General features: G+C 39.8%; 1 protein-coding gene across 1 annotated transcript in view; it reads left to right on the top strand.

The window, feature by feature from the left end:
• Nucleotides 1–2,606: 2,606 nt before the first annotated feature.
• Nucleotides 2,607–25,742, top strand: part of frem3 (Fras1 related extracellular matrix 3) — a 39,297-nt gene continuing 16,161 nt past the window's right edge. The window contains exons 1-4 of the mRNA XM_084715148.1: nt 2,607–7,788; nt 8,217–8,306; nt 23,511–23,657; nt 25,428–25,658. Coding sequence (XP_084571274.1) covers nt 2,769–7,788; nt 8,217–8,306; nt 23,511–23,657; nt 25,428–25,658 — 5,488 coding nt within the window. The 5' untranslated portion in view covers nt 2,607–2,768. The remainder of the gene's footprint in view (nt 7,789–8,216; nt 8,307–23,510; nt 23,658–25,427; nt 25,659–25,742) is intronic.

Raw genomic sequence — 25,742 nt, forward strand, 5'->3', positions numbered from 1 at the left:
TACAGAATGCCTGGATGCATATGGCATCTCTGCTATTTGGCCCACACTTAGAGGAAGGTTGCTGAGTGGTTCACAGTGTTGTTCTAAAAGCATTATCATGTCCAATAAACAGAGGAACTTTTACAGAATGATACACTAATTTAAAATGTTAGAATTACGGTGTCAGATTAGACATGATGTAATAATTGTTTAAAGGTATCCTTCCAAATATTTTCCTACAACAAACTTTCAATTTGCAGTCTTCAGCTTGGAGAGATTTATTGATCTTAAGCACTTTTTATTATCTGTTTACTTGTTCAATTTACAGGTGTATCTATATACTTAAAAAAGTAACTGGATATAAGATTATCCTGCTGTGCCGTAATATATCATCTCTGATATTTGTGACAATAAAACATTCAAAAGTGTCAAAACCATCAAGCATTGCGATTGAAAGAACTTTGTGAAAACGTTTGAGCAATGCACATGGATCACTTCATCAAGTGTCAGGCCCGACTCAAAAGATGACCCATAAAAGGCTACTAGGTATTTTTATCTTAACATGACCTTGTGCACCATACTGAGTACACATTCTCACATTCTCACTGCATCCAGTATGACTGCTTGATTTCTCCACGCTGTGCTTTGTCAGTACCACTGCAGAAACAACCAATTCAACGTATTTTCTTCATAAATTTCTCCTATCCTTGCAATTTCTTGTGTCACTATACCATGGTTCATATTTTATACATTTCTTGGCAAATAAAAGATAACATATTCCCTCATAAATTATACTTCTCTGGACCCTGTCATAACAGAGGAGGGGATTTCCAAGACTGGATACTGCATCCTTTAAATCTTATATTAAGTGATTGCCTTGCTGCCAGTGCCAATGTGGACTTTATTAAGAATTAACAACTGAGACTTGTACACAATAGAGCTGACTTGAGAAATCTCTAAATATCTGAGTAGTATTTTGAGCTGTGTTGTGTTTTCTCTCTGTGTGTGTGTGAGAGAAAACACTGTCCATACACCTGTCCTGCCAGCTGATGTCAGGTTATTGTCCCTGAGTGTGGCCACTCCGGTGCCGAGGTGTCCCACTGACACGACCTCAGAGGCACTTTGCCTCGAGAGCAGGACACAAAAGCCTATTGAGGATCGTTTTGCACAGGTCATGGGATTGTGCCGATGGTGACAATAAACTACGGATGTGGCAATATACTGAATATCAAATTTTGTAATATTGGGATTAAAAAAAGGACTTTGGTGATAAGTATCGCAATTTTAAATGGTTAATTATTTTGTTTTGATGTTTTATTTTATTTTATTTTATTTTATTTTATTTTATTAAGGGACTGTTACTGATCCATTGCATTTGTTTTACAATTGCACATAAATTATTCAAGCATTCATTGCCAAAGACACTTTTCTTTGTTGCACATGTTTAGGTCATGACTTGATAGTTTTATTTTATTTTGCTAAAGATGGAAAGCAGGAGCACTTCAATATGTTTTTATTATTATTTTATAAGGGACATTTTTTAATGCTTTGATTTTTTTAATATTGTCATAAATATTTTGTTGTGGACTTTTTATCATGATATTATTGTACCTTGAGTTATTGGTATTGTTACACCCTTCATTTTTTGTTTATTGAAGCCTGAGTAAGAACCCAAATCCATGTATTATATTATTTATATTTAATCATATTATTTATATTACAGAACATATTGGAAAAAATAATCCACATTAATTAAATTACATTATGAATGCCCCCCTTTCATTTAGATTTGTAACAGGTCAAGTTGTGCACTGCAGAATGATTCCCCTCTGCATGACCCAGCGCTGGATGCCAGATTTGGCCTTGACATTGAGACTTTGATGGTGTTATTAGTGATTGCTTACTTCATTCACATAGTTCCCATCCTTAGAGTGCTTCATCCCCCGTCTAAAGCAGTGTGTGAAATCATACAGGTCAATGATGATACATCAGAGCATACAGCTGACTTCAAAGTGGCATTTAAACCACCTGTAGAAATACAGCAGAATAAACGTCATTCTGCGAAAGAGTGTTTATTATCCACAAAAATTACTGTTTTGGGCTTTATTCAACTTCAGTGCATAGCATTTACCCCTTTCCATTGCCATACACTCACAATTAAATTCTTACATGCATAGTAATTAAGTAAGTATAACCATGAAAATTTCAAGGAATGATCAGTTGATTTTTTTTTTTTTTTTTTGTCATAAATTGTGGAGAATTACAAAATACCATGAAAGCATAGATATTTGCAACACAAAAATATAAATGGTCAGTTTTGTTAAAACTCAAATAAAATATAAAGTACAGTGAGGATGTATGTGATCACACAGATTCCACTGAATTAGGTTAGATTAGTTTTTGCCCTGGATTTTATTCCCCACTTCTTTCAGTGACAGAGGGGGAGAAGGGTGGGTGTTGGTTGAGGGAGCACTTTCACAGTCTTGTCCAATGGTCTATCTTAAATTAGCCATGGGGGCAGGAGGCTCCCTCCCTGCACTGACAGAAGGAGGAGCCTCCGCCTGTCACTGTCTACTGTTTCATTATTACCTGCACAGCCCTGCAGCATTCACCACACTTGTGTCTCTGTGTGGCCACATAGAAACAGAGAGGAGACAGAGAGGACACACTCCAAGGCCCAAACTATCAGAGAGACTTTTCTTTTTTTTCTGTTTTTTCCCCACTTGGGACAGAAATCTGCAGACAACTGCTGACTTATGAAATAAATTGCGAGGCAACTAGCAGTGGATATGGCTGGTTGTCTGCAAAGTTCCCCACTTTGGGCACTTTTGAGATGCCTGTTTGTGACATTTTCTCTTAGTTTCTGCTTTGCGTCAGTTGGCGCAGAGCCGTTTGACCCAGCTCACCTCTATCACCACAGATCTGGACCTAATGAAGACAACATCATCATCGCTAACAATGGGATCAGGGTGCCTTTTGGCAGGTCTGTGTTTCTGGACCCCGTGAATGACCTGGTAACAGAAGTGCAGCCTGGTGACCGCTGCCACATCACAGTTTTGGACAATGACCCACTGGCCCAGAAACCAGGGATGCTGACCCCGAAAAAGTTCCCATGCTCGTTTGGACCAGATGAAGTAAAATACACTCATTTTGGATCTCGGAGCCCCAGCAAGGATCGCGTGAAGCTGCAGCTTCGTTATGACTCCCAGACAGACACAGTTATCATCCCTTTCATGTTGGAAGTGGAGGTGGTTTTCCAGCAGCTTGAGATCCTGACCAGGAATATGCCCCTTAATGTTGAAAAGCTCAGTGGTGACAGCAGCCCCATTGATAAAAAGGCTCTGGAGTTTTCCTTTGAGGAAGGCGTCACACAGTGTAAGATCACTACTCTGGCCGGCGCTGGAGGTCTTCCCAGGTATGGCACTCTTGTGAATAACCCCTCAAATGGCCAAATGATTGATTGCGATGAGTTTGTGAAGCAGGGCATACGCTACAAGCACACAGCTAAAACTAACTCGCCAAACAGAGACTATATTCCAATGATGGTAGAGCTGCAGGATAACGAAGGCAACACCATAATGCAAGAGCATTTTCAAATGATGGTGAGAATCAGAGAGGGCACAGAGAATACAGCTCCTAAGCCCAGCTTTGTAGCCATGATGATGATGGAGGTTGATCAGTTTGTGATGACAGCTATAACAAGTGACATGCTGGCTGCTGAAGATGTTGAAACTGACCCAGATGATTTAATCTTCAACATTACCTCACCGCTGAGCCCTGAGCAGGGCTATATCATCAGCACAGATGATCGGAACCTGCCTATCACCTCTTTCTATCAGCGAGACATCAAAGATCTCAAAATAGCTTACAAGCCACCCTCAGAGGACTCAGAGGTAGAGAGGATTTTCCAGCTAGAGTTTGAAATTGTAGACACTGATGGGGCTGTGTCGGATACATTTGCTTTTATGATTGTGGTGAAGCCTATGAATACCTTGGCCCCTGTGGCGACCAAAAATACTGGCCAGCTATTGTTTGAAGGGCAGTCCAGAGCTCTGTCCAGCTCCCAGAATTTAGAGATTAGTGATGAGGATAACCTGGAAGATGTAAGAATAACTGTCGTTGATGGCTTAAAGCATGGAGACTTGACCATTCTTGGCGCTCGCAGGAAGTTTTTCACACCTGCCGATCTAGACGCAGGCATTGTGGTGTACCAGCATGATGGCAGCGATACCTATAGCGACAACATTATTTTTAGAATGACTGATGGCAGTAATGAAGTGGAGTTTTTGTTCCCCATCACTATTGCTCCCACTGATGATGAGCCACCTATTATCAATGCTAACACCGGCCTGGTGCTATTCAAGAATGAGGTCATGCAGATCTCTCCCTTCATCCTGAGTGCCACTGATATTGATTCAGAAGATTCAACCATTAAGTTTATCTTAGAGGCGCCTTATTCCAATGTCGGGGAGCTCCTGCTAAGGCAAGTGGAGCCTCCTTCTGACCCGTCTCTCTGGAAGTTCAGCGAGACAGATGAGATGTTTGAGCAGGTGGTGACTGAATGGTTTCAGCAGGATATTCTCGATGGAAAGCTGTTCTATCGTCACATCGGTCCTCATAGCACCACCACTGTGATCGATCACTTTGTGTTCCGGGTCCAAGATGATAATGACCCTCCTAATCAATCAGGTGAGCACATGTTCACCATCAAAATCCATCCGGTTGATGACCTTGCCCCAGAGCTTTTCCCAGGCACCACCCTTCACATGACAGTTCAGGAATATGAGCTGACGCACTTCAAGAAGAAGTTCTTGTGTTATACCGATCTAGATTCAGATGACAGGGACCTGAAGTACACCATCGTTAAGACCCCGACTGACACCGATGAGAACAATCCAGTCCCCTTCGGTGAAATTGTCCTGACTGACAGCCCTGACACTGTAATTACAGAGTTCACACAGGCCCAGGTTAATCATCACAAAGTAGCTTACAGGCCTCCAGACCAGGAGCTGGGCATCACTCCAAAAGTGGCTCAGTTCACGTTCATTGTGGAAGACACTGCTGGTAACACAGCAGATGGACTATTCACCATTTTCCTACAGCCAGTTGACAACAAACCCCCACTTATCACCAATACAGGGTTCACTGTCATGGAAAGAAGTTCATATGTCATCACTAAGAAAGAGCTGTACGCCACAGACACAGATACAGATGATGACAATATTGTTTTCACCGTGACTCAGATTCCTGCATATGGGCAGCTGCAGTACTTGGGGATTGAGATATCAAACAGGGAAACATTTATACTTGAAGATATCACAAATGGTCGCCTAACTTACATCCATGGTGGAGAGGAATCCCTCAGTGATGTCATTAAGCTTGATGTCAGTGACGGTTTTCATGAGGTTCCTATCAACATTAAGATCACAATTGAGCCCGTTGATGATGAGACCCCCACGATCATGCTCCCAGAGGGTCTGCTCGGAGCATCCATCGACGTACTGGAGAACGGAGCAACAGAGATTACAAGTAACGTCATTCAGGGCCGTGATGAAGACACAGATGACCTTGTGCTCACATTCATTGTTGAAGAGTCTCCCAAGCTCGGTGAAATCTTAGTTCATGGTGCTCCTGCTGAGAGATTCACCCAGGAAGACATCATCAATGGGGCTGTGGTGTACGCTCACACATCCGGTGAAATCGGACCTGTCAAGGAACACGACTCCTTCAACCTTACTCTGTCTGATTTGTCAGATCAGTGGGTTGTTGGCGGCAACAAGGTCCAAGGTGTAACAGTTTACGTGACCATCCTCCCTGTTGACAGCATTCCACCTATCGTCAGTGTTGGCGAGCAGTTTGTTGCAGTGGAGGGGGAGAAGAATGTCATTACTCTGGACCACATCCAAGCCGAGGATATCGACACTGACAATGATGACATCCTGTGCACCATCATCGTCCAACCAACATCAGGTTATGTGGAGAACATCTCCCCAGCGACAGGCTCTGAGAAGTCCAGGGCTGGGACAGCCATCACTGCCTTCAGCATTAAAGATGTTGCCCTTGGTCATATCTACTACGTCCAAAGCATTCACAAAGGGGTCGAACCTGTGGAGGATCGTTTCACTTTCCGCTGCTCAGATGGTATTAACTTCTCTGAGCGCCACTTTTTCCCCATAGTCATCATTCCAGCAAATGATGAGAAGCCTGAGATTTTCATCCGTGAGTTTGTGGTAATGGAGGGCATGAGTCTGGTCATCGACACGCCCATTCTGAATGCAGCCGATGCTGACATCCCTGGAGATGAGCTGCATTTTGAGATCATCAAAAACCCCAAACACGGCACCATAGTTCAGCAGCTGAGCACTGGCACCATCCCTGTAGAAAGATTCAACTTGGAACAGATCAAAGAGGCATCAAACATTGTCTATGAACACGATGACTCAGAGACCAAAGAGGACAGCTTTGAAATTAGGCTTTCAGATGGCAAACATGAAGTTGAAAAGAAAGTTCTTATCATGGTTATTCCTGTTGATGATGAGACCCCACGGATGGCGATAAATGATGGGCTTGATGTTGAGATCGGAGAGACAAAGGTCATCAGCAACAGGGTTTTGAAGGCGACAGATCTTGATTCTGAAGACAAAGAACTGATATATGTTGTTCGCTATGGCCCTGGCCAAGGCTACCTTCAGCGTATCAGCAAGTTTGGTGATGTTTTAGGAAATATCACCCTTGGGATGAACTTCACACAGGACGAAATTGACAAACAGCTCATCCAGTATGTTCACACAGGCCAGGAGGGAATCCGTGACCTGCTGAAGTTTGATGTCACAGATGGCATCAATCCCCTTATCGACCGTTACTTTTACATCAACATCGGCAGCATCGACATGGTATTTCCAGATGTTATCAACAAGGGTGTGACTCTAAAAGAAGGAGGGAGAGTAACTCTCACCACTGACCTTCTCAGCACCACTGACATTAACAGTCCTGATGAATACCTCACCTTTAGCATTACAAGGGCGCCTAGTAGAGGCCATTTAGAGAGCACTGACCACCCAGGTGTTCCCATTTCTACCTTCACCCAACTGCAGCTTGCTGGAAACAAGATCTATTACATCCACACCTCTGATGATGAGATGAAAATGGACAGCTTTGAGTTTGAAGTGACGGATGGTTATAATCCTGTCTTCCGTACCTTTAGAGTGTCCATCACTGATGTAGACAATAAGAAACCTGTCTTGACTGTAAACAAACTGGTTGTGGATGAGGGAGAAACCAAGCTCATCACACCATTTGAGTTGACAGCTGAGGATCGGGACACCCCAGACAACCTGTTGCGATTCATAATCACCCAGGTGCCAGTGCATGGACAGCTGCTTTACAACAACACCAAACCAATCACGACCTTTACCAAGCAGGACCTAAACGAGAACCTTATCAGCTATAAGCACGATGGCACTGAGAGCAACGAAGACAGCTTCTCCTTCACTGTCACAGATGGCACTCATACTGATTTTTATGTCTTTCCCGACACTGTGTATGAGACACGCAAGCCCCAGATGATGACAATTCACATCAACACTGTGGACAATGGTGTTCCCCAGATTGTGGTCAACAAGGCTGCTGCCTCACTGAAGGTCCTCCCAACAGGCCACCTGGGCTTCATGATCACCAGCAAGGCCCTTAAATCAGAGGACCGCGACAGTGCCCAGAAAGTCCTGAAATACACGGTGTCCGAGCCACCCCTGCATGGCTTCATCATCAACACTGCCCTGGGAAATGACAGCATCAAGACCTTCACTCAAGGTAAGCTAATGTTACACTCTTTAATCTCTTCAAAATTTGAAATGCACTAAAAATATTTCATTTTAACACAGGATTAAATGACTGTGTGTGATATGAAAGAGGTCAGTTACCACCTGACTCTGTAGTTTTTCTCACTTCTACAAAACATTATAGCATTATTCACTCTGACAATACAAATGAAAATGCAACTAATGATAATCATCATAATAATAAACAAATATATTTCAGATATAAATATTTGTAACTGATATAATATTTAGACTTTGTATAAAACAATCAAATCCTTCAAAACACTTGTCTCCTGTGATCGATTCACTTTTAATTGCACCCTTTGGGCTGTAACTAAAACCTTCAGTTCAGTTGGCTTCAGTTGTCAATTATTTTACCTCATGTTTTTAGCTAACACTCTATGTATGTCATACCAACAGCTGATATCGATGACATGAAGATCTGTTACGTGCTGCTGGATGGGAGCAACGCCACAAGTGATATCTTCTATTTCACAATTGAAGACAACGGTAGGAATCCTTTAATATTTCATACTTGTGTGTGCACTGACACCAAACTGGGGCCCATTACTGAGGAATCACTAGCCCAAAGGCTGTCTTCAGACTTTGTCTGTCTTTTAATGGCTTCTTAAAATTGAAACTTCCTGCCCTCTGTCAATCTCCCAAGTGTTTGCATCACAAAGACTTAAGGCAGTTGGCCATGACTGACACCCAGTATAGAGCGACCGTCTCTTTTCGCCCCACTGGAAAGAGTACCAGTTTTAAAGGACAAGGGTCAAAGGGCACTCAAGCCAAACACTGACTGTGGGTTGGTAAAAGTGAAAGAGAGGTGGGGTTACCTCATGCGCTAAACTTTATTGTGAAGGAACAATAGGATCCTTTCCCCCAGGGCACTTTTCTTTGACTTTTTAAATGTCCCCTTTCATCTTGTGTTGAAGTGACACTGTGAGATGTGTAAAGGAATGTTTGATGAGCTTTTCAGTTTATACTTTCTTCTTGGTAACAGGCTCACTAAATGCATTCAGTGGGATTCAAATGGAGAGATTCTGCTTTCTTTACAAGCCATCAACATCCAAAGGGGTCCTTTACATTTCAAGTTAGATCCTCATCTTACTCGGAGACTCCACACGCTTTGGTTTTCAGTAACTCTGAATATTATATTTCCTTATAGTGCCCTGTCACATGAGCCTCGCTTGTAGAATATTATTAATATCTACAGATATAACATGACAATCTGGTGGTCTATCTGTGAACACGTCCTCATCCTGTTTATCCTAAAGAATTCTCTTAAATGAACCACACATTCATGGTACAGACATGACGATACACCATAAAAGCTTGTCAGCTCTAACTCTTGCGTAGATTTACTTGAATGGCATTACAAATATAGAAAATGCAAAGCAATAAAATCCAACAGGTGGCCTTTGCTATTTTGGTATCAGCTGTAAAATACAAAACAAGATTTGGAAATGCAATCAATGCAGCAGTGAAAGTTTAGTCTATAATTATGTTGGATTGAGGGCCATGTTGGTGATAATACCACCAGGGCCATTGAGGAGGCAGGACTGAGAGGATGTGTCTTTTTGTCAAATTACTGTCTTTTCGTCAGCAAAGTGAAGTCTCTCATTAGCCTGGACTGGATTCCAGTAATTAAGTTTTTCCCCAGACTGAAAGTAGTAGGTGATCATTTATTTTAATGAGTATTGGTAGCTCTGGCATTGATTAAAATAGGTAACACAGACATTATTATTCAGCAGTATTGTTATTATTATTTCTTTACCTTACATTTGTGACCTATTAAGCTGCCTGAAGCAAAGCTGGTTGGCGTTTCTGTCTTAAAATGGAGGTTTAAGCCACAGGAAGGGAGTGCGAGGGCTTCAATTAGCTCAGCAGTTGCTTTTGTGTTTGCTTTCATTCATTGTTTAAGCTTCCAGCCAAGTCAGCTGAACCAGGTGCAGTGGTGCAGGCTGGGACATAAAACAAAACCGTGTTTCTGCATGACCACGGTTCACATGTGAAGGCCACAGACAGACAGCTCACACCCCAACAAACATGTAATTAATACCTCACTCATTTATTATTCCACGGCATAGATGAACTGGTTAGCACATGCTCACCTGCACACTCACCGCCATACATATACATACGTAGGCACGCACAAACACACACAAACAAATACACAGGCGCATCCTGGCAAAGATCAAATAACAGATAAAAGCCAAATAAGCCAGCCGGTGAATCACTAATGTGAAGTGTTGAAGAGGTGACTTCTGGGGGGAGGTGGCTTTATCCTGGACATGTAGGGACATGCAGGTAGAAAGCATGCTGATGGTCAGCCTATCTGCTTATAAATCTGAGCAGGTGAGCTGCTTGTGTGGGAAGCAAAACTCTGGGTCTTTAGAGATTTGAACCCAAGATTAACCTCTGAAACCGGTCTCTGTGAGCACACTGCTTAAGCTTAAAATGTGAATTAACTGATTTTTTGCCATGCTAGAAGAAGCAAAACAGATCTGTATGACATCATTGCATGAAAAGTTTATTTTTATAACAATGATGTTTTTCATGTTTACGTTATTGCAACATATAACATATCACATCATGAACATTTAACATTATATTATCATGTCATGCCATAACTTGGTAACTTACTGTTATAATATAAAAATAAATAAATAAATAAATATGTGTAATTACTCTCACTGATATTGCAATTGTGATATGATTTGCAATATTAGAGGGAATGTTCATTTTTACATTATTATTCTCATTTTCAAAAAGATATTATGTTGGTGATTTTTGCAGGGATCTGCATCAAACAAAGATGTTTTTTTTTTTTTAAGTTCATAGACTGGCAAAATAGTGGTTTAATACATATTTTGCCAAATTTGGAGCCTCCTGTGACGTGAGAATTACAATTTGCCATCTTGTGATTCCAATACAATTTTGATTATTTATTCAGCCTATGTCATATCTTGATAATTTATATTTTAACATGATAATTTGTTTTTATAACATCATAATATTGCTCATTGTGACAATACGTTATCACGCTATAATGTAAAACATTTTTTCACATTATAACAAGATAAATAGGATAAATGCGATAACAAGATTTGTGATAAGTTTGCATGTTGAAATAATGTGAAAATATCTATTTATAACCTGAAAATATCTTGTTATAATGTGAAGAACATCTTGTTATAATGAAAAACTTTTCATGTTATAATGTGATATTGATATCTTTTTTTGGCATGGCAGCAATGTGCTTCCAGAAGTTTAGTTAGACAACGAAAGGCAGAGACAGAGAAGTAAATTAATGCTGGATCCAAACAGAGACCATTTTTCTTAAATGAGAACTGTCTACAACGATCTTATGGGCTGAAACCTCCTTCACAGCTGTTTAACCCTGAGTCAACCTGAAACATTCTGCTTCCTTGACAAACCATTTTCAAAACTATTTAGCTGAGTGAGTTCTTACATTTAAGACAGCTTGAGTGTGACCTCGTTTTAGGAAATACTCCTCAGATGCACTGATATGGGCAGCTGCTTAAGGGTCTTAGCAGCCTTTAAAAGCTACCTGCCACTACATGCTTCTTCACAAGTCAAGAATACACACACACACACACACAAATACACACAGTCCAAATCATTTACATATTCTCAAGTAGTAGTATAGCAGTTTTGCATGTCTTATATTGTTTATATGGCTCAAATGTTACATGTATGATACTACAAATGTGTTTATATGTATATGCAGATACACTAAGATCTTAATCAGACACATGAAAGTGCTGTGTGTGAAGAAGCGTGTGTGTGGCCAGGCACAGCTGAAGTGTGTCTTACTAAGAGGTCAGGAGTGGACATTTAGTTTCACACCAAGGGTCTCAGTGTGGACCTGCTGGTCAGCGGTTAAATTCCAGACTTGGAGGAGAAAGTTGGAGCATCTCTATCAAGTCAGGACACATCAAGCAGGCGTTTTGGCTTACTGGCGTCTTTGTAGAAATGTGTTGGAGGTGCATAAATCATTCACACGACAGACGCAGAAAAAATAATAAATGAACCTGAAGAAGCTGCAATGTGGAATGTGGTGTTTGCTCACGGATATGTGGGTCGAGTTCGACTACATATATGAATTAAATCAAACATATACTCCCATTGTGCACTGGAATATTTGAGAATATTTGAGACAGAAATCACTGATTGCATTTTGTTCAACCTTTATCTTCAGAGTGAAATCTTTCCCCAGTGCTGATGATAAGCACTTACAACGCTACACATTAAGTAAAGTCCATCTTTTAAACAGCATCTAAATTTATAGTTTCTTCAGAAGTGAATACATGTGACACTTGATATGATGATTCACAAAGGCCCTTATGTGTAATCATGCAAATGATGCATTATCCAATTAAATGTTCACCAATTTGCATACATTTCAAGAACAGAAATCAGAACACTGGATAAAGCAAGGTTCAAAATTCTAAAGTCAAAGGTTTTTACAGAGGGAATTTTGGCTATATACTGTCAACATCCATAAAAAAGAATCATTTTAAGCATATTTTTAGGAATAAAATAATATATAAATCAGGCTATGAGTGATATACGAACAAACCCCTATGTAAAAACTTCAGAATATATATAACAATTAAACTTTTTGAAAGTTTTGGCATATGTAAGTGCTACTGAAGTGGAGGTTTCAAACATTTTAATTGATAGATATCACCATGAAACTTCCCCAGTTGAATACTTACATTCAGACAATTATTTTTTGTATTACAGTTTTTTTTATAGTGGCCATGCTCTTTATAATTTAGAATAGCTGATGAATTCTCATAAAACAGTTATGAAAACAAACCTAACTGCCCTGTCATGGTGTGGCAGTGACCTCAAACACAAACCATAGTTCAACTTGGGTCATTCTGTCCATCTGCCGGGAATTTCTGGTGGAAAAGCAATAACCTGCATGCAAGTGACCGGGTCAGAAGCTCCCTACAGCCATTCAAAGTGTGGGATAGTGAGGCAATAAATACTTGTTTTTACAAGTGGATACACAGCTCACATATATCCTTGTCCATCAGGCATGGATCCAGTGAGCCACAGACAAAGAGAGGAAACCTTTACTTACTGTCAGACGTGTTGACGTGTTGAATTTCTATTAATTTCAAAGCATTAATACTTGGGTGATATATTCATGTCAAATCTTTAGACTTTGAAGTGTGTTAGTCTTCAGAAACCCTGCTTTACTTTGCCAATCTTATGTACCAGATAGCCTCAGATTTCACAGCAGTACTAATCAAACTCTACTGATTAACAGATGAGAATTAAGAAAGAACAGAGACTAAGTCTCTGTGCTTTTTCCGATAGCAACAATATAATCTTCCAGCTCTGGAGACGGATCATAGACCCCAGTGGACTGAGTGTTATGTGATCATTCAGAGCCGGGAGAGGAATGCACTTCCTTGGAGACTCCAGACTCCAGGGCCACAGACAGAGCAGGGCCTGGAAGTGAAGTGGTATCCCGATCAGACAGGTGTCTACGTGAGAGGGAAGGCTCCAGGGGGATCCCCTTTCAAAGCCCCCCGTCACCCCACTCCCAGCTCCGCAGAAATCCAACCCAATCCCAGATATCCCGATAACCTAGAGACTTCCACTGCGAGGGTCCCTGCTTTGGAGGGGCACTTCCCCAGAGGGTGCAATGATACCAGGAAAGGGAAATTGAATAGAAAGAGAGCAAGAAAGAATGTGTATATATTTGTCTGCATTATCGTTAGACTTATGAGAATTTTCCTCAGTACAGTCGGTGGGGGACTGCGTGCTGACTGACTGACACGGCCATGTTACACCCCGACTTCCTAACTGTGTTTTGGGATCTTACATGTCACCCATGTCAACAGTCACCAGGAGATTTACTGTCTAATGGTGCCACAGTCGGGGCCCCCTGTGACTAGAAGCTGAGACCTCCACACCCCACTCTGTTCTCACTCTCCCTCCTTCCCCTCCTCTAAGACTCCTCTGTGGTATTACTATTCTTTTTCTTTGGTGTGTTCATCTTTTTACCTCTTCTCCATTACTTCCCCTTTTCTTTCCTTTCAGGGTTTTCCCCATATCCCTTTCAATGAACCATGGTTTCACCTAGTTCTCTTTCTTTCTTTCCCTGTTTGTCCTTTTTCTTCAGTCTTGATTTATGGTGCTTGAAGGGCTGCAGGGAGGGGAGTTATGATGTATGGCTACAGCAGTTATTCTTATCTGCTCTCATATGGCAAAGCTGTTCCTGCCCCTAGCCAATCTGTCACTGAGTTACTCCTTTCCTTCTCCTTTTCTTTTTAGCCGTGCTTTAGCATGGCTGAATAGATGGTAATGTTGTTCTGTCAGATTGTCTCAGTCTACTATTATGGTCCAGACTGAAAATTTTGTTTGTTTGTTTTTAAGTTTTGGATGGATTTCCTTTAGATTTTATGCAGATCCCTGGTGACCAGAGGGTGAAACGTATTGATTTTGGTGATAGAATTACTTTTCATCTTGCATCACCATGAAGTTATCCATTGACTTTCCATATAGTGACATCATCATGTCCAAATTTTAAGTTCCAGTACTTTAGTTCAGAATCCTGCATGGGTCCAGTTTTGCAAACCTGCACATGCAAACCTCAGTATCTTGTTATTGGAAATAATATCTGTCAGTTGTTGCGTTGTATATTCAGAGATGTATTGTCCACAATTTGGCATTGGTATGGTACGTACTAGCTAACTGCTAGCATCACATCGGTGTTCGACGAGTGGCATCCCATTATTTTTTTAAAATCCTTCTGAGTAGGTCTTATAATATCAGTTGATTTAGATGTTAAAAATACTACACAAGCATTCTCATTTCCAATTTTTCCAGGAAAAAAAACCTTTTGCTTTTACTCACTGCCTGCCTACATTTTGTTCACTTTTGCCCACACCCACATCTGCTGACATACAATATATAAATATGTTTACATTCAGCTCAAAGCACTGCTGTACCTAACTTCAACCTTGTCCCATTTTGCTTAAATAACTATAACTTTTGGGCAGGCTACATGAATTGACATGTGTGCATGTTGTCATGGTACAAGATTGGATAATGACTGTGAAAATATCCTGCCTTTTTGGTTAAGTCTGCTTTTCATCCATCCTTATTTGTCATTCTATATATACGTAGCTTGACAAAAGATTCATAGAACCACGTTTGTTATCTTATTACATTTATCCAAAGTGTTGCAAGCATCTGTGTCATCCTGCCAAGTGCTGCAAATGAGGGCCAGAGAGGATATGGCTCTCTCTTGCTGTCAAATTATGATTTGTAACATCCTGCGGAGATCACTTCACTGTCCTGCATTGGAACAGTGATAGAGCCACTGTGATGTGTCGATTTACAGCACATGCTGCCGCTGTCCGGAAGGAATGATAAGAGTTATTAATATATATAATCATGCAGCATTCCTGACATGAATACTTTGGAGTGAAGAGAGGAAGATATAGCTTTCACTATTTGAAAAATCCCTTTCTATACATAAGACGTTAAAGAATCAAAATAGAGAAGAAAAGTTAACATTCTTGTATTTACATCAACTTTTGACATGTCCATGATTTAATAGACCATACTTAAAAAAACAGAGGTATTCAAATACCGAGCATAGCTGACTGGAACCTCCGCAGTATTTATACCAACAGGATGATTAATGAGGAAATGCAATAATGGTGATGCTTGTCACTTGACGAGGATATTCTTAGAAGGTTGCTCTTCCTTGCATCATGCTGGTGAACGTCAAAGCCTCACATTGACCTTCCTCTCCAATCAAATCTCCAACCTGACCTCCTATCCCACTGCATCTATGTATGGTGCAGCCAGGCAGCGCTGCAGTGTAAATATGAGCTGGTGAAGAATGTGCTGCCCAAGGATGGTGGCGCAGGGAAATCTCAAGGCTGTGTATGTTTTGACAACGTTTTGCTGAAGTCACTGAGTCATTCTGCCTACATCCAATGAATTTCACAGTTTTACAGCTTTGAGTTTTCTGGCACTGCTGGTTTTTAGTCAAAGCTGGGAGAGGAAGTATATTTTTGACATTACTGAACAAGTTCGATAATAACCTTTAGTGGTCTGAGAAAAAAATAGACTTCTGCTCCTCCTCTTGACTCTGTTTTCAGGCTTTAGAAAATCTAGGCCATGACAGGAGACTTTGTCATATCACAGGTTGTAAGATAGTTGATTGTTGAGTCTCATTCTCAAAACATTAAGTAGTTGACGACCTGTGAATGAGACTCAATATCAAGTTAGCTACCTAATTAGGAAAGCTTTTGCTAACATTAGCTAACTTACAGTAAGATGCAACTATATGTGGCTTTTACAGATCTCTCAGCATCATCTTTTCACCAGCTTCAAAAAAAATGTTTTTCTTTTTATCACATGGTGTGTTCCATTTACCTCAGAGTTCAGCAGTCAAAGCTGAGAATGACGTCACACCCAAGCTGACCACATTCCAACACAACAACTTGTAAAATAACGTTGTTTTTTTTTGCTTGACAACAATACATTATGCAGTATTTTGCATATACAAACATCATAGCAACATATCTACAGATTAGAGGGTGACACAGGAGTGGATTTTCACTACAGTCCTGTCCCATCCCCAACAAAAATATTCCTAACCTGTCCCAATGCCATGACATAGTAAAAAAAAAAAAAGAAAAAAAAAATCCAGGCGAATGATTTCCATCCCATCTCATTCCTGTCAATCCACACGACATTACATGTTATTCTATATAAAAAAAAACTGACCTATTGTTATTATGATTCCCACTCCCTCACACTACTGTTAACTTTTGTCCTGTTTAGCCTCAATCCTATGACTAATAGTGACACTGACTCCCATCCTGCAGGAATCCCATGGAAAAAATGTCAGCCTCTACTACAGATAGAACTTGAACAGTACTGTACGTCCGACCAGTTTAGATAGAGGTGTTCATTTACAGTTTTCACTTCTGATGATGTGTGGAGCAGCCATTTGGATTTTGAGGTTAGGTTCAGTGAGGTTCCTCCATCTACCCAAGTCAGAAATCCTTCTTCAGGAGGCATTCCAGTTGACATGCCAAGGCCATGGCATAAAATAAGTCAAGCAGCTTTTAATGTACATCTAGAAGGCATCCAGTTGGTCTCATTCAGCTCCTGAAACAGGAAAACATTATCATACTTCTTTAATATTCGCCGGCTGCCCTTGTCAGTGTATAGCATCAATCACACTGAAGCCAATTTATTAAATAGCTGCCAACAGGGACGTTTAGAAACACCTATAAAACTTTTCATCCCAGCAGAAATTATGATGATTGTCAGTTTGAAAAGCTAATGGAAATGTGAGCTGAGCCAGGCAGCGACTGTACGTATTGGATTTGATGGCCAGTCTAATATTGTACGAGTGTCATAAAAATTAGGCCATTAATCACGCCCAAAATCATCTCAGGGCTGCTATTTTGACTTTTATGTTGAAGCAGTTTTTCTCATAGGTCTTTAACTTGTCATTTTCTATTTTAAGAAAAGTTAAACCGTTGTCTCTCTTTCTCGTGTCTGTGGTACCCTGAGAAGTCTTTTTCTGATTATTTCTTGATTTGTCAAGACTCATGCCAGCTCCAGCCACAGTGTCTGACATCTACAATAGAAGTCAGGGGGAAAAAGGGAGATTCCCCCTCTCTAACGCTGGTGTGAACAATGTGGAGGCAGGCAGGGAGGCATGCCATGGTGGTAGATCTGGCCCACCCAGACTGTGGCCTGCTGTCCCTCTCAGTTGTCTGTCCCCTCGGCGAACAAAGCCGACACAGGGAGGTAGAGGAACATGTAGGAGGGGGTGGAGGAGGCTTGTGGTGTACAGCTGTCACTCTGCTCCACATAATCTGGGAGTCTGGCGGGAAGGAAGGTTTCGTGGGACACAGAGAGTCAGACAGACAAAGACAGAGAGAGACAGAAAGAGAACTCTGCTTTGACGCTCAGCCAGAAAACTGTTGTTATTCCTTCTTCTGATTTTATGTTACTGTGTGATACGTTAAGAGTGATACTTTGAGAATCTTTGTAGAGGCTGAGGAGTGGATTGAACTGACTGTAAAAATGAACAAACTGTCTCAGCTTAAAATCATTTGTAATCTGCCTGCATTAAAATGTTAAGTTAGGCAAACTAAGAAACTTGAGTTGTTTGCGCATACAGTATATCTGAGTTCCTTAAAATTAGAATGAATAGGGAAGCTGACAAAGGTGAAACTGGCAAAACAACATATTTCAAGTTTCACAAACCCAAATCCAAAACAACAACAAATATTGTTATCTATTAGTGCAAACATGAAAATAAAAGTTGGCTCAACTAAACATCTTGTTGAATAAATTTTAATGATTATTTTTAAGGCAGCCAGGTTTCTTTTTCAGGAGTAGAAATTAGTAGTTTCTAGTGTCTGATAGAATAAAAACTAGTCTTAGTTGTAATGTTTTATAGTTTCTGTTTTTATAACAATACTACAGACTACATAAAATGGATTCAACCAATATTCAGAATTGACAAATGCTACATATTTAACATGTCAGTCTTGACACTTAGCTGATAAAACTGTATGCAAACCAAGGTATAAAAGTATAAAGTGTGATATATAAAAGCTTACTGTTACTGTAACTTGAAGTGCTATAATTAAGTTACACAAACAGTAGTTTAGTAGTAAATGAACAAGTAACATTACAACATTCTATATCACAACATTTTTAGAACATCTGCATTAAGTTTTTTCTGTGATTTTTTCAGATCTTTTTCTTCTTATCATCTCGCCATCAGACAGGTCTCACGTTGACTGTTCTAACCATGTGATGTGTGGACTAAAGTAACCACCTGTACCACTTGTACAGCAAAAAAAAAAAAAAAAAAAAAAAAACAGCACCTGTTGACCACACAGTGTAATAAACCCAGTGACTGGACATGTCAAAGAGAATGGCAGATGTCACTTATTCACTGGTCTCCTCAGTCCCTGTTGGCTAAAATGTGGTGTGAGCAGTCAGTCAGTTCTGAAGGTTATTTGCCTAGTAACGAAAAAGGGAAACTTGAGATTGAACAGTTATTATTGGAAATACCAGTTTGACAAAAGTAACTGATGTGCAGACTGCCAGCCCGGCATAATTTCCAGTAAATTAAATACTGTGCTGATAAATGTTTCTCAAATCAAAAAGGAAATGTTAAAATGTTTAATTACAGCAACAACCATGAGTGCATTCTGTTTCAGTTACAAATAAGTGTCAGACAAACCTTTTAAACATAACATCAGGGAAATGTGTCATTTTATGGCCATTTGTGCATTCCCATTACATCATTTAACATATGTCATGTTACACCTATGCCTCTGGTTCACACGCACATATCAGGTAGCACTTTTTCCATTCAGTCATTGCTTGTTTTTTCTCCTTAGACCATATTATCTGTCAGGTTAACTCTCTGAGTAAATCTGATCAGTGTTTATATATTGCTGACAATATGTTTGATGCAATATTCTTTAAAAATTGAAATCTAGTTATAGAAGGACAAAATATATATATATAAAAATATGACAAAGAAGTGCTACAGTGCAAACAGTGTAATTTTGAACCCTTTGAACCCCTTTAAATCCATTGTCTGTGTGTGCACTGCACAGTAGGTGTCTAATTAGCACAAAATAGCCTGTCAGTCTATGAAGTACCAATGGACTGGACTCTTTCATAAAACCTCCATTGTTTTACTCCTTGTAGCGATGCAGAAACCTAAAGCTGCCTGATTGCTCAATGCCAAAACAGAGGCAGCTTTTTGTCTCTGCCGTGTTCATTTGATAATCCGTGATGATAGCCACAGACTAAGCTTCTCCTAGTATCAGCTCCAAACAGGGCCGACTGCCAGGAAACACTTTCTCCAGCAGCACAGAAACAATCTGATAATTGAAGTTTGTCAAACACAGACATCGAGCCTCGACGAGGAGTTTTCTTTAACACATTATCCATTCATGACGAGAAGCAGTGCAGATTGAGCAAACGCCTTATCAGTTGGGAGTTTATGTACATCTCCTATAATGCAGTTACTATGTGGTTGTTTATGCACAGAAAAGTCAAAGTCACAAAGTCACAGTGTATGTTTTCTAAATTTATCATTTTATGCATGTACTGTATAAACACCCAAAGAATTTGGGGCAAGCAAAAACAGACATGATACATGTTTCCTGTATTTTTAGCCATGACTGTTGGAAACCTGAGCATGGAGCCTGGTCGAGGGTAGCTGTGCCCACTGGACTCTGCTGCTCCATGTTGTCAGCCTTTAACCAGACACTGGCCTTGGGGATGCATGTGTTTGTGGAAGATGGTAGACAGAATAAGAGTGATCATTATATCCATCAGGCGTAAGTCTGAGGGAGATCATGCAATGGGTCGTGTGCATGTGTGAGTTAATCTCTCATACTACTGGACCCATCGGTCAACTGTTTTTGGTGCACATTTCTGACTGTATTTTCAAGGACCTCATGGCTGTGGTGACATACACTACTTACATATGACCTGTACCGACTGCTGACTGCTCACTCTTATATGGGCCGCAAGTCATCAACAAATGCTAGGCTAAAAACAAGGCTTGCCTAGCCTGTTGTAGGCCACATTTTGGCTTTTGTTGTGGCTGAAAAACTGACATCCATTGAAAGGTTTTGTTTCATCTTAAACTGGATTATCTGCAGATTCATCCCACGCCTGATATGTTATGATTCACTAAAGTTAGGCACAATACTAGATGGATAACTACATGTTGTATGTCACTGCTATGCACTGGCTCTGTCACCATATTGGAGTGTTCAAGGACCACTTGTAAACAAATGAGAGATGTAGACTTCACTACAAAATCAACTGTAACTTACTTATTTCTGAGCTGATTTTCATGACATTTGGTATGTTATAAACCTGCAAAACTGAACATAACAGTAGTTACTTATTGGAATTAAATTCAGTTGGGGCAAGACAGCTCTATGCCAAGACATCAACCTTCTGAATAGCCACAACTCCCACTGGATTTCTATATGTATTATATTGCTATAAAACAACCTGCGTGCTTGTAATGTTATATTTATCTTAAAATAAACTGAGACTATAGTACACAAAAACACTAAACACTTTGCATATGTCTAGAAAACCTAGACTACTATAGTATACAAAAAACTTCTTGCAAATGTCTACTGGCTGCATCTGGCACTTTTGGTGTCATTGCAGTAGGTGCTTCACCATCTATTTCCTTGCAAAGTTCTACATTTTACTGAGTGCAATCTTCTCATTTGGACATGCAGTTGTCTTTAGTCTGTTTTTTGAGGAGAAATGGGAGAGGGCCATCATGTTTACTCTCCCATCTTCAGATTTTCCAGCTAATTAACTACTGTCACTGTCCCAGAAAATCCACTTGTTGCTATCAGTTCCATCTGAACATGTTTCTGCATCTTGCAGAGTGTGGCTTGTCCGTGTTGTGACTCTGGTCCGGTTTGGCTTCAGTGTTGACATGTGGGTTTGAGGAAGTGGCCCCCTTCCCATCCTGAATAGCCACACTCAACCCCCCAGTGTTTTCATTCTCCCCTGTCACATAGCATAAAGACTGCAGCCTCTTTGTTCCTCACTGATGCAAAACTGAGCCCAATGCTGGTTTATTGTGTGGACAGGCAGAAGCTCCTTGCCATTGTTCTCTGTGCACTTTTTTTTAAGCCACTTTGACAAAGACAATCTTCTGCTCACCTTGGTGTTTTTCTAATTTCTGAGATATGAGTCACACAGAATAAAACATGATTAGCTTTTTTATATAACAGAGTCCCAAGGGTTTCTTCTGACCCAATGAAGTTCCCTCGCTCCTCTCAGCATCTTTAGCTGTTAGGTCAACAGGGCCGCTGTCAGTGTGATCAGCCGTGCAAGACTAAAGAGAGACGGACCTCTCTAACTTCCTTGATCCATAGAACCCACTGATCTTGACCCATTTCACATCAAAAGTCACAGGTCACTGGGCTTGTCTTACTGAAGGATAAGACGTTAGGCCCTTTTGCCGCTGTTGCTAAAAAAACATTCAGATTATGAAGCAGAACCGATAATCTTAAATATCTCTGAAGCAGCCAGTATCAAGTCAATTTGACCAAAACTGAGCTGACAGTTTGAGGGATTACATGAGTCATGAGATAGTACGGATTAAGGACAGGATTGGGTGGTAAAGTTGTGGATCAGCGGCAGGTGACTCTTTAGATGATTTGTGAAGGGTGTTTTATGAGCGCGACCTCTTCCACAGATAACAAAGTGTTAAAGTTCCTAAATTAAATTATTTAAGACTGATAATATGAACAAATAGGGAGATATTAGAGTAAAAAGAAGCCTCACTGCTCTCTGCCCTGAAAATACCACTTTCATACTAAAAACTTTTTCAAGAGGGAGAGCAGCAGAGTGTGGATATGATGGGGTGAGGCAGATTTACAAGAGGTCAGCTCATTAAAGAAATTATACTATGACAGATTTTTTTCCATGAGCAGACCGTGTAGATCTATGTTTAGCCTGTGAAGGGCTGAGTCACTGTAAACCACTATTTGTCCAATGTTCAGGACAGAAATATCAATCCGTTATGAGCTTGTCCTAAATTTTGTATTTTAAGTCAGTCAAGTATTTGAGTTCATTTTACTTAAAGTCATGAAGCCAGTACAGCCTAATTACCAACAGACGACATGCACTATGCCCTTAGTGAATAAACTAAATAAATGATTGCAAAACTACACTCACTGCTTTTTATGCACATATGACAATGTAAAACAAACAAATAATTTGTGTTATCTTTACATAAAATTTTCTTTTACATACAATTTAGCGGTAATTCAGAAATTTGGTAAATGTGCTAAAGTAACATCTATTTTTAGAGTGCAGATGCTGTACGTTTGCAGACTTCCCAGCATGCATTGTGTGAGAGCTAAAACTCTTCTTTTTATAATTTGGAGAAAACATATATGATGGAAACTTGCTGTGTGGCTCTAATACATTTTAAGATAAGTCGCACTTGTTTGCAAATCACGAGGAGGTTTTACTGAATTCAGTCCCTAGCCCTTTACACTTAAAATGTAATAAATTCATTCAAACCAAGAACATATAAAGGGAAATCAAATTTGTTTGCAATGTTTGTCAGGTCACTGAACAGTTGTTGGTTCAACTTAATATCTTAAGCTTATTGAACATTTTCTTAAGTTAAGTTAAATCCAGTGGTTTTACAAAAGTCACGTTAAAACTGATTATTCAACCTAAATTCAGCTAACTCACATTTTTACATTGGACCAGATCAAAATCATTTACTGTGCACATGAAAAGTTTAGTATGCAAACTGTTTTACAATAAGCTTTTAAGCTGAGTAGGTGAATTGGCGTTTCAAGTAAAATAGTTTTAGGTAGAGGTAGATGAGAATCAGAGGAAATAAGAAGCAGCTCTTCTTAATGCCCAGTGAAGTGAGGTTTAGGGAAGCCCTGGTATTAAGTTATCATGTTTCCCTTCCAAAATTAAAATACCCCTTTGATTCCTTTTATCCTTGAGGCCAGAGCAGATTGCAGTTTATATGCCTCACTGGCTCCTAACATGAACAAAATTGATTGTTTCCTCATTGTGCTGCGCAGCAGAGGAAATCTTTCAAGTAAAAAACCTGGTACAATAAACTTTTTTTTCTTTCAGGTGGAAACAAACTGAAGCCTCAGCCATTCAGGCTCAACTGGTCCTGGATCTCTCTGGAGAGGGAATATTATTTAGTAGACGAGGACGCCAAATTCCTGGAGGTGACACTCAAACGCAGGGGCTACCTGGGAGAAACCTCCTTTGTCAGTAAGTATTTACAACCATTTGATTAGCACCCGGCATGATTTGTGAACTCTAGAATGGATGTGCTTTTCACTGGATTTTAAATTTAAGGGGTTCATTTTATGGGCAGCAGTTTACTTTACAGCTTGATAATAACAGGGTATTAGTGGGGTAATAGATTGATAATAAAGAGGTAATAATAGTAAGTAATACCATGTAATTTCCAAAGCAATAATCAGGTAATAGCTTGGTATAAAATGGGTAGATCTAAGTAATACTGGATCGAAATTTATGTAACAGGATAATAAGGAGCCAAAACAAAGATTAATGACAATAAGATAAATTTAAAAATACCTTCAAGGCAAATCTACAGTATTTAGTGATACTATAGTAATATTTTGGTAACAATATAGCAACCTGCTAAAAATAACATGCTAATATCAATCCAATATTTGGATTAAAAAAATATGATATGGTGATAATAACCTGATAATAATGAGATGATGTACAGTTAGCAGGTCATTAAAGCAAAATAAACAGGGTGATGCGAAGTTGAGAGGTCTTGAATCTCCCTTTTAAAAATGATTTTTTGGATTTAAAAATCATCTAGTCGCTCCTCCAGAGTCTATGATTAGAACAGCATCCATAGCAACAGCCTGCTCTCCATAGCAACAATCTGCTATGAGGAAGTAAGAGACCTTAGAATGCTGTAATTGACCAATCAGAATTGAGCATTTAACAAAGACATGTAATAATTAATTATAATGTCTTTATTATCAAATTGCAACCCCATTATTACCATGTTATTACTCAACTATAATGTAGTAAGTAAAGTGAATTGTATTGAAAAAATCATTTAAACATATGTTAGAACGATTCTTCCCCAAGCAATATAAGCAGTTGATCGCTGTACTATTATTATGGATTATCTTTATTTGGCATTTTTGACAAAACAGGAACGCAATTTTTAGTTTCTTAGTTTTCACCTTTGGTTACTTTTATAGTCGGCATCAGAATTTCTTTAATGTTTAAGTAACCTGTCAGCAATAAATTGATATGAAGGATGATGACACCATACAACATGCCCTTATTAAACTGACAATCTAACAAAGAATTATTGCCCCTTTAACTGTTTCCTTAGACTGTATAGTGTTATTTATGTGCCATTTCAAAGGGCAGCCCTGCAATAAAACATCAGCATAACCCTCTCATTTAAAACCATGATGCTGAGCTGCGGGATGTCTTCATGTTATCCCCACAGTTAAACTTAAAATCAACGCCACACCAATAACAATGTTAAAAAATGTTATGTCGCTAAAAGAGCAAAGCATTTGTGCCCTTGTTTGACTGGTGCTCCAACTCTTGTCTGAAAGAGGTCTGATTGAGAGCACATATAACCTTTCAAAGTAAAGGTCACAAGGAAATGTCAACACACTGGTCTGTATGGTGGTGTCAGACATTTGCATGCAACAGATTTATAACAACACATGCTATCATTTTCATGTCTGCCTTTGAAGATGCAAGAAGGGAAACCATGAAACATGACTATTAATAACATTACAAGTGCAGATTTTTTATTCTAAAGGTTTTTTATACTAAACCAAAGCTTCTGTAGTTCTCTTGTTTTTGAAACCAGACAGAATCTGTTCACCATATCTGTGGTATCTAAATCATGATATGCATATTTCCGTGCTGGGTTTGAATTCTGAAACACTGGAGAAGTAGTGGCCTAAAACAGTCACTTAAATCAACAAATAAATCTCTTTCCACATCCCGCTCTCTCCTCTCTCCCAGGTATTGGCACCGTGGATGGAACAGCCGAGAAGGACAAAGATTTCCGTGGCAAAGCCCAGAAGCAGGTCCAGTTCAACCCCGGCCAGACTACAGCAACCTGGAAGGTGAAGATCTTCACCGACCAGGAGTTTGAGACCTCGGAGACCTTTGAGATTCAGCTGTCAGACCCAGTCATGGCTGTGCTGGAGTTCCCCGACAGAGCGACAGTCGAGATTGTGGATCCTGGAGATGGTAGGAATCTACCATCACCATAAATGTGGCCTTTTTAATTCAACAACATGAATACATGTATTATTGAATGAGAACAGTTTTCAT

This window comes from Lutjanus erythropterus, chromosome 3, assembly GCF_056507025.1.
Source record: "Lutjanus erythropterus isolate fLutEry1 chromosome 3, fLutEry1.hap2, whole genome shotgun sequence".
NCBI lineage: Eukaryota > Metazoa > Chordata > Actinopteri > Lutjaniformes > Lutjanidae > Lutjanus > Lutjanus erythropterus.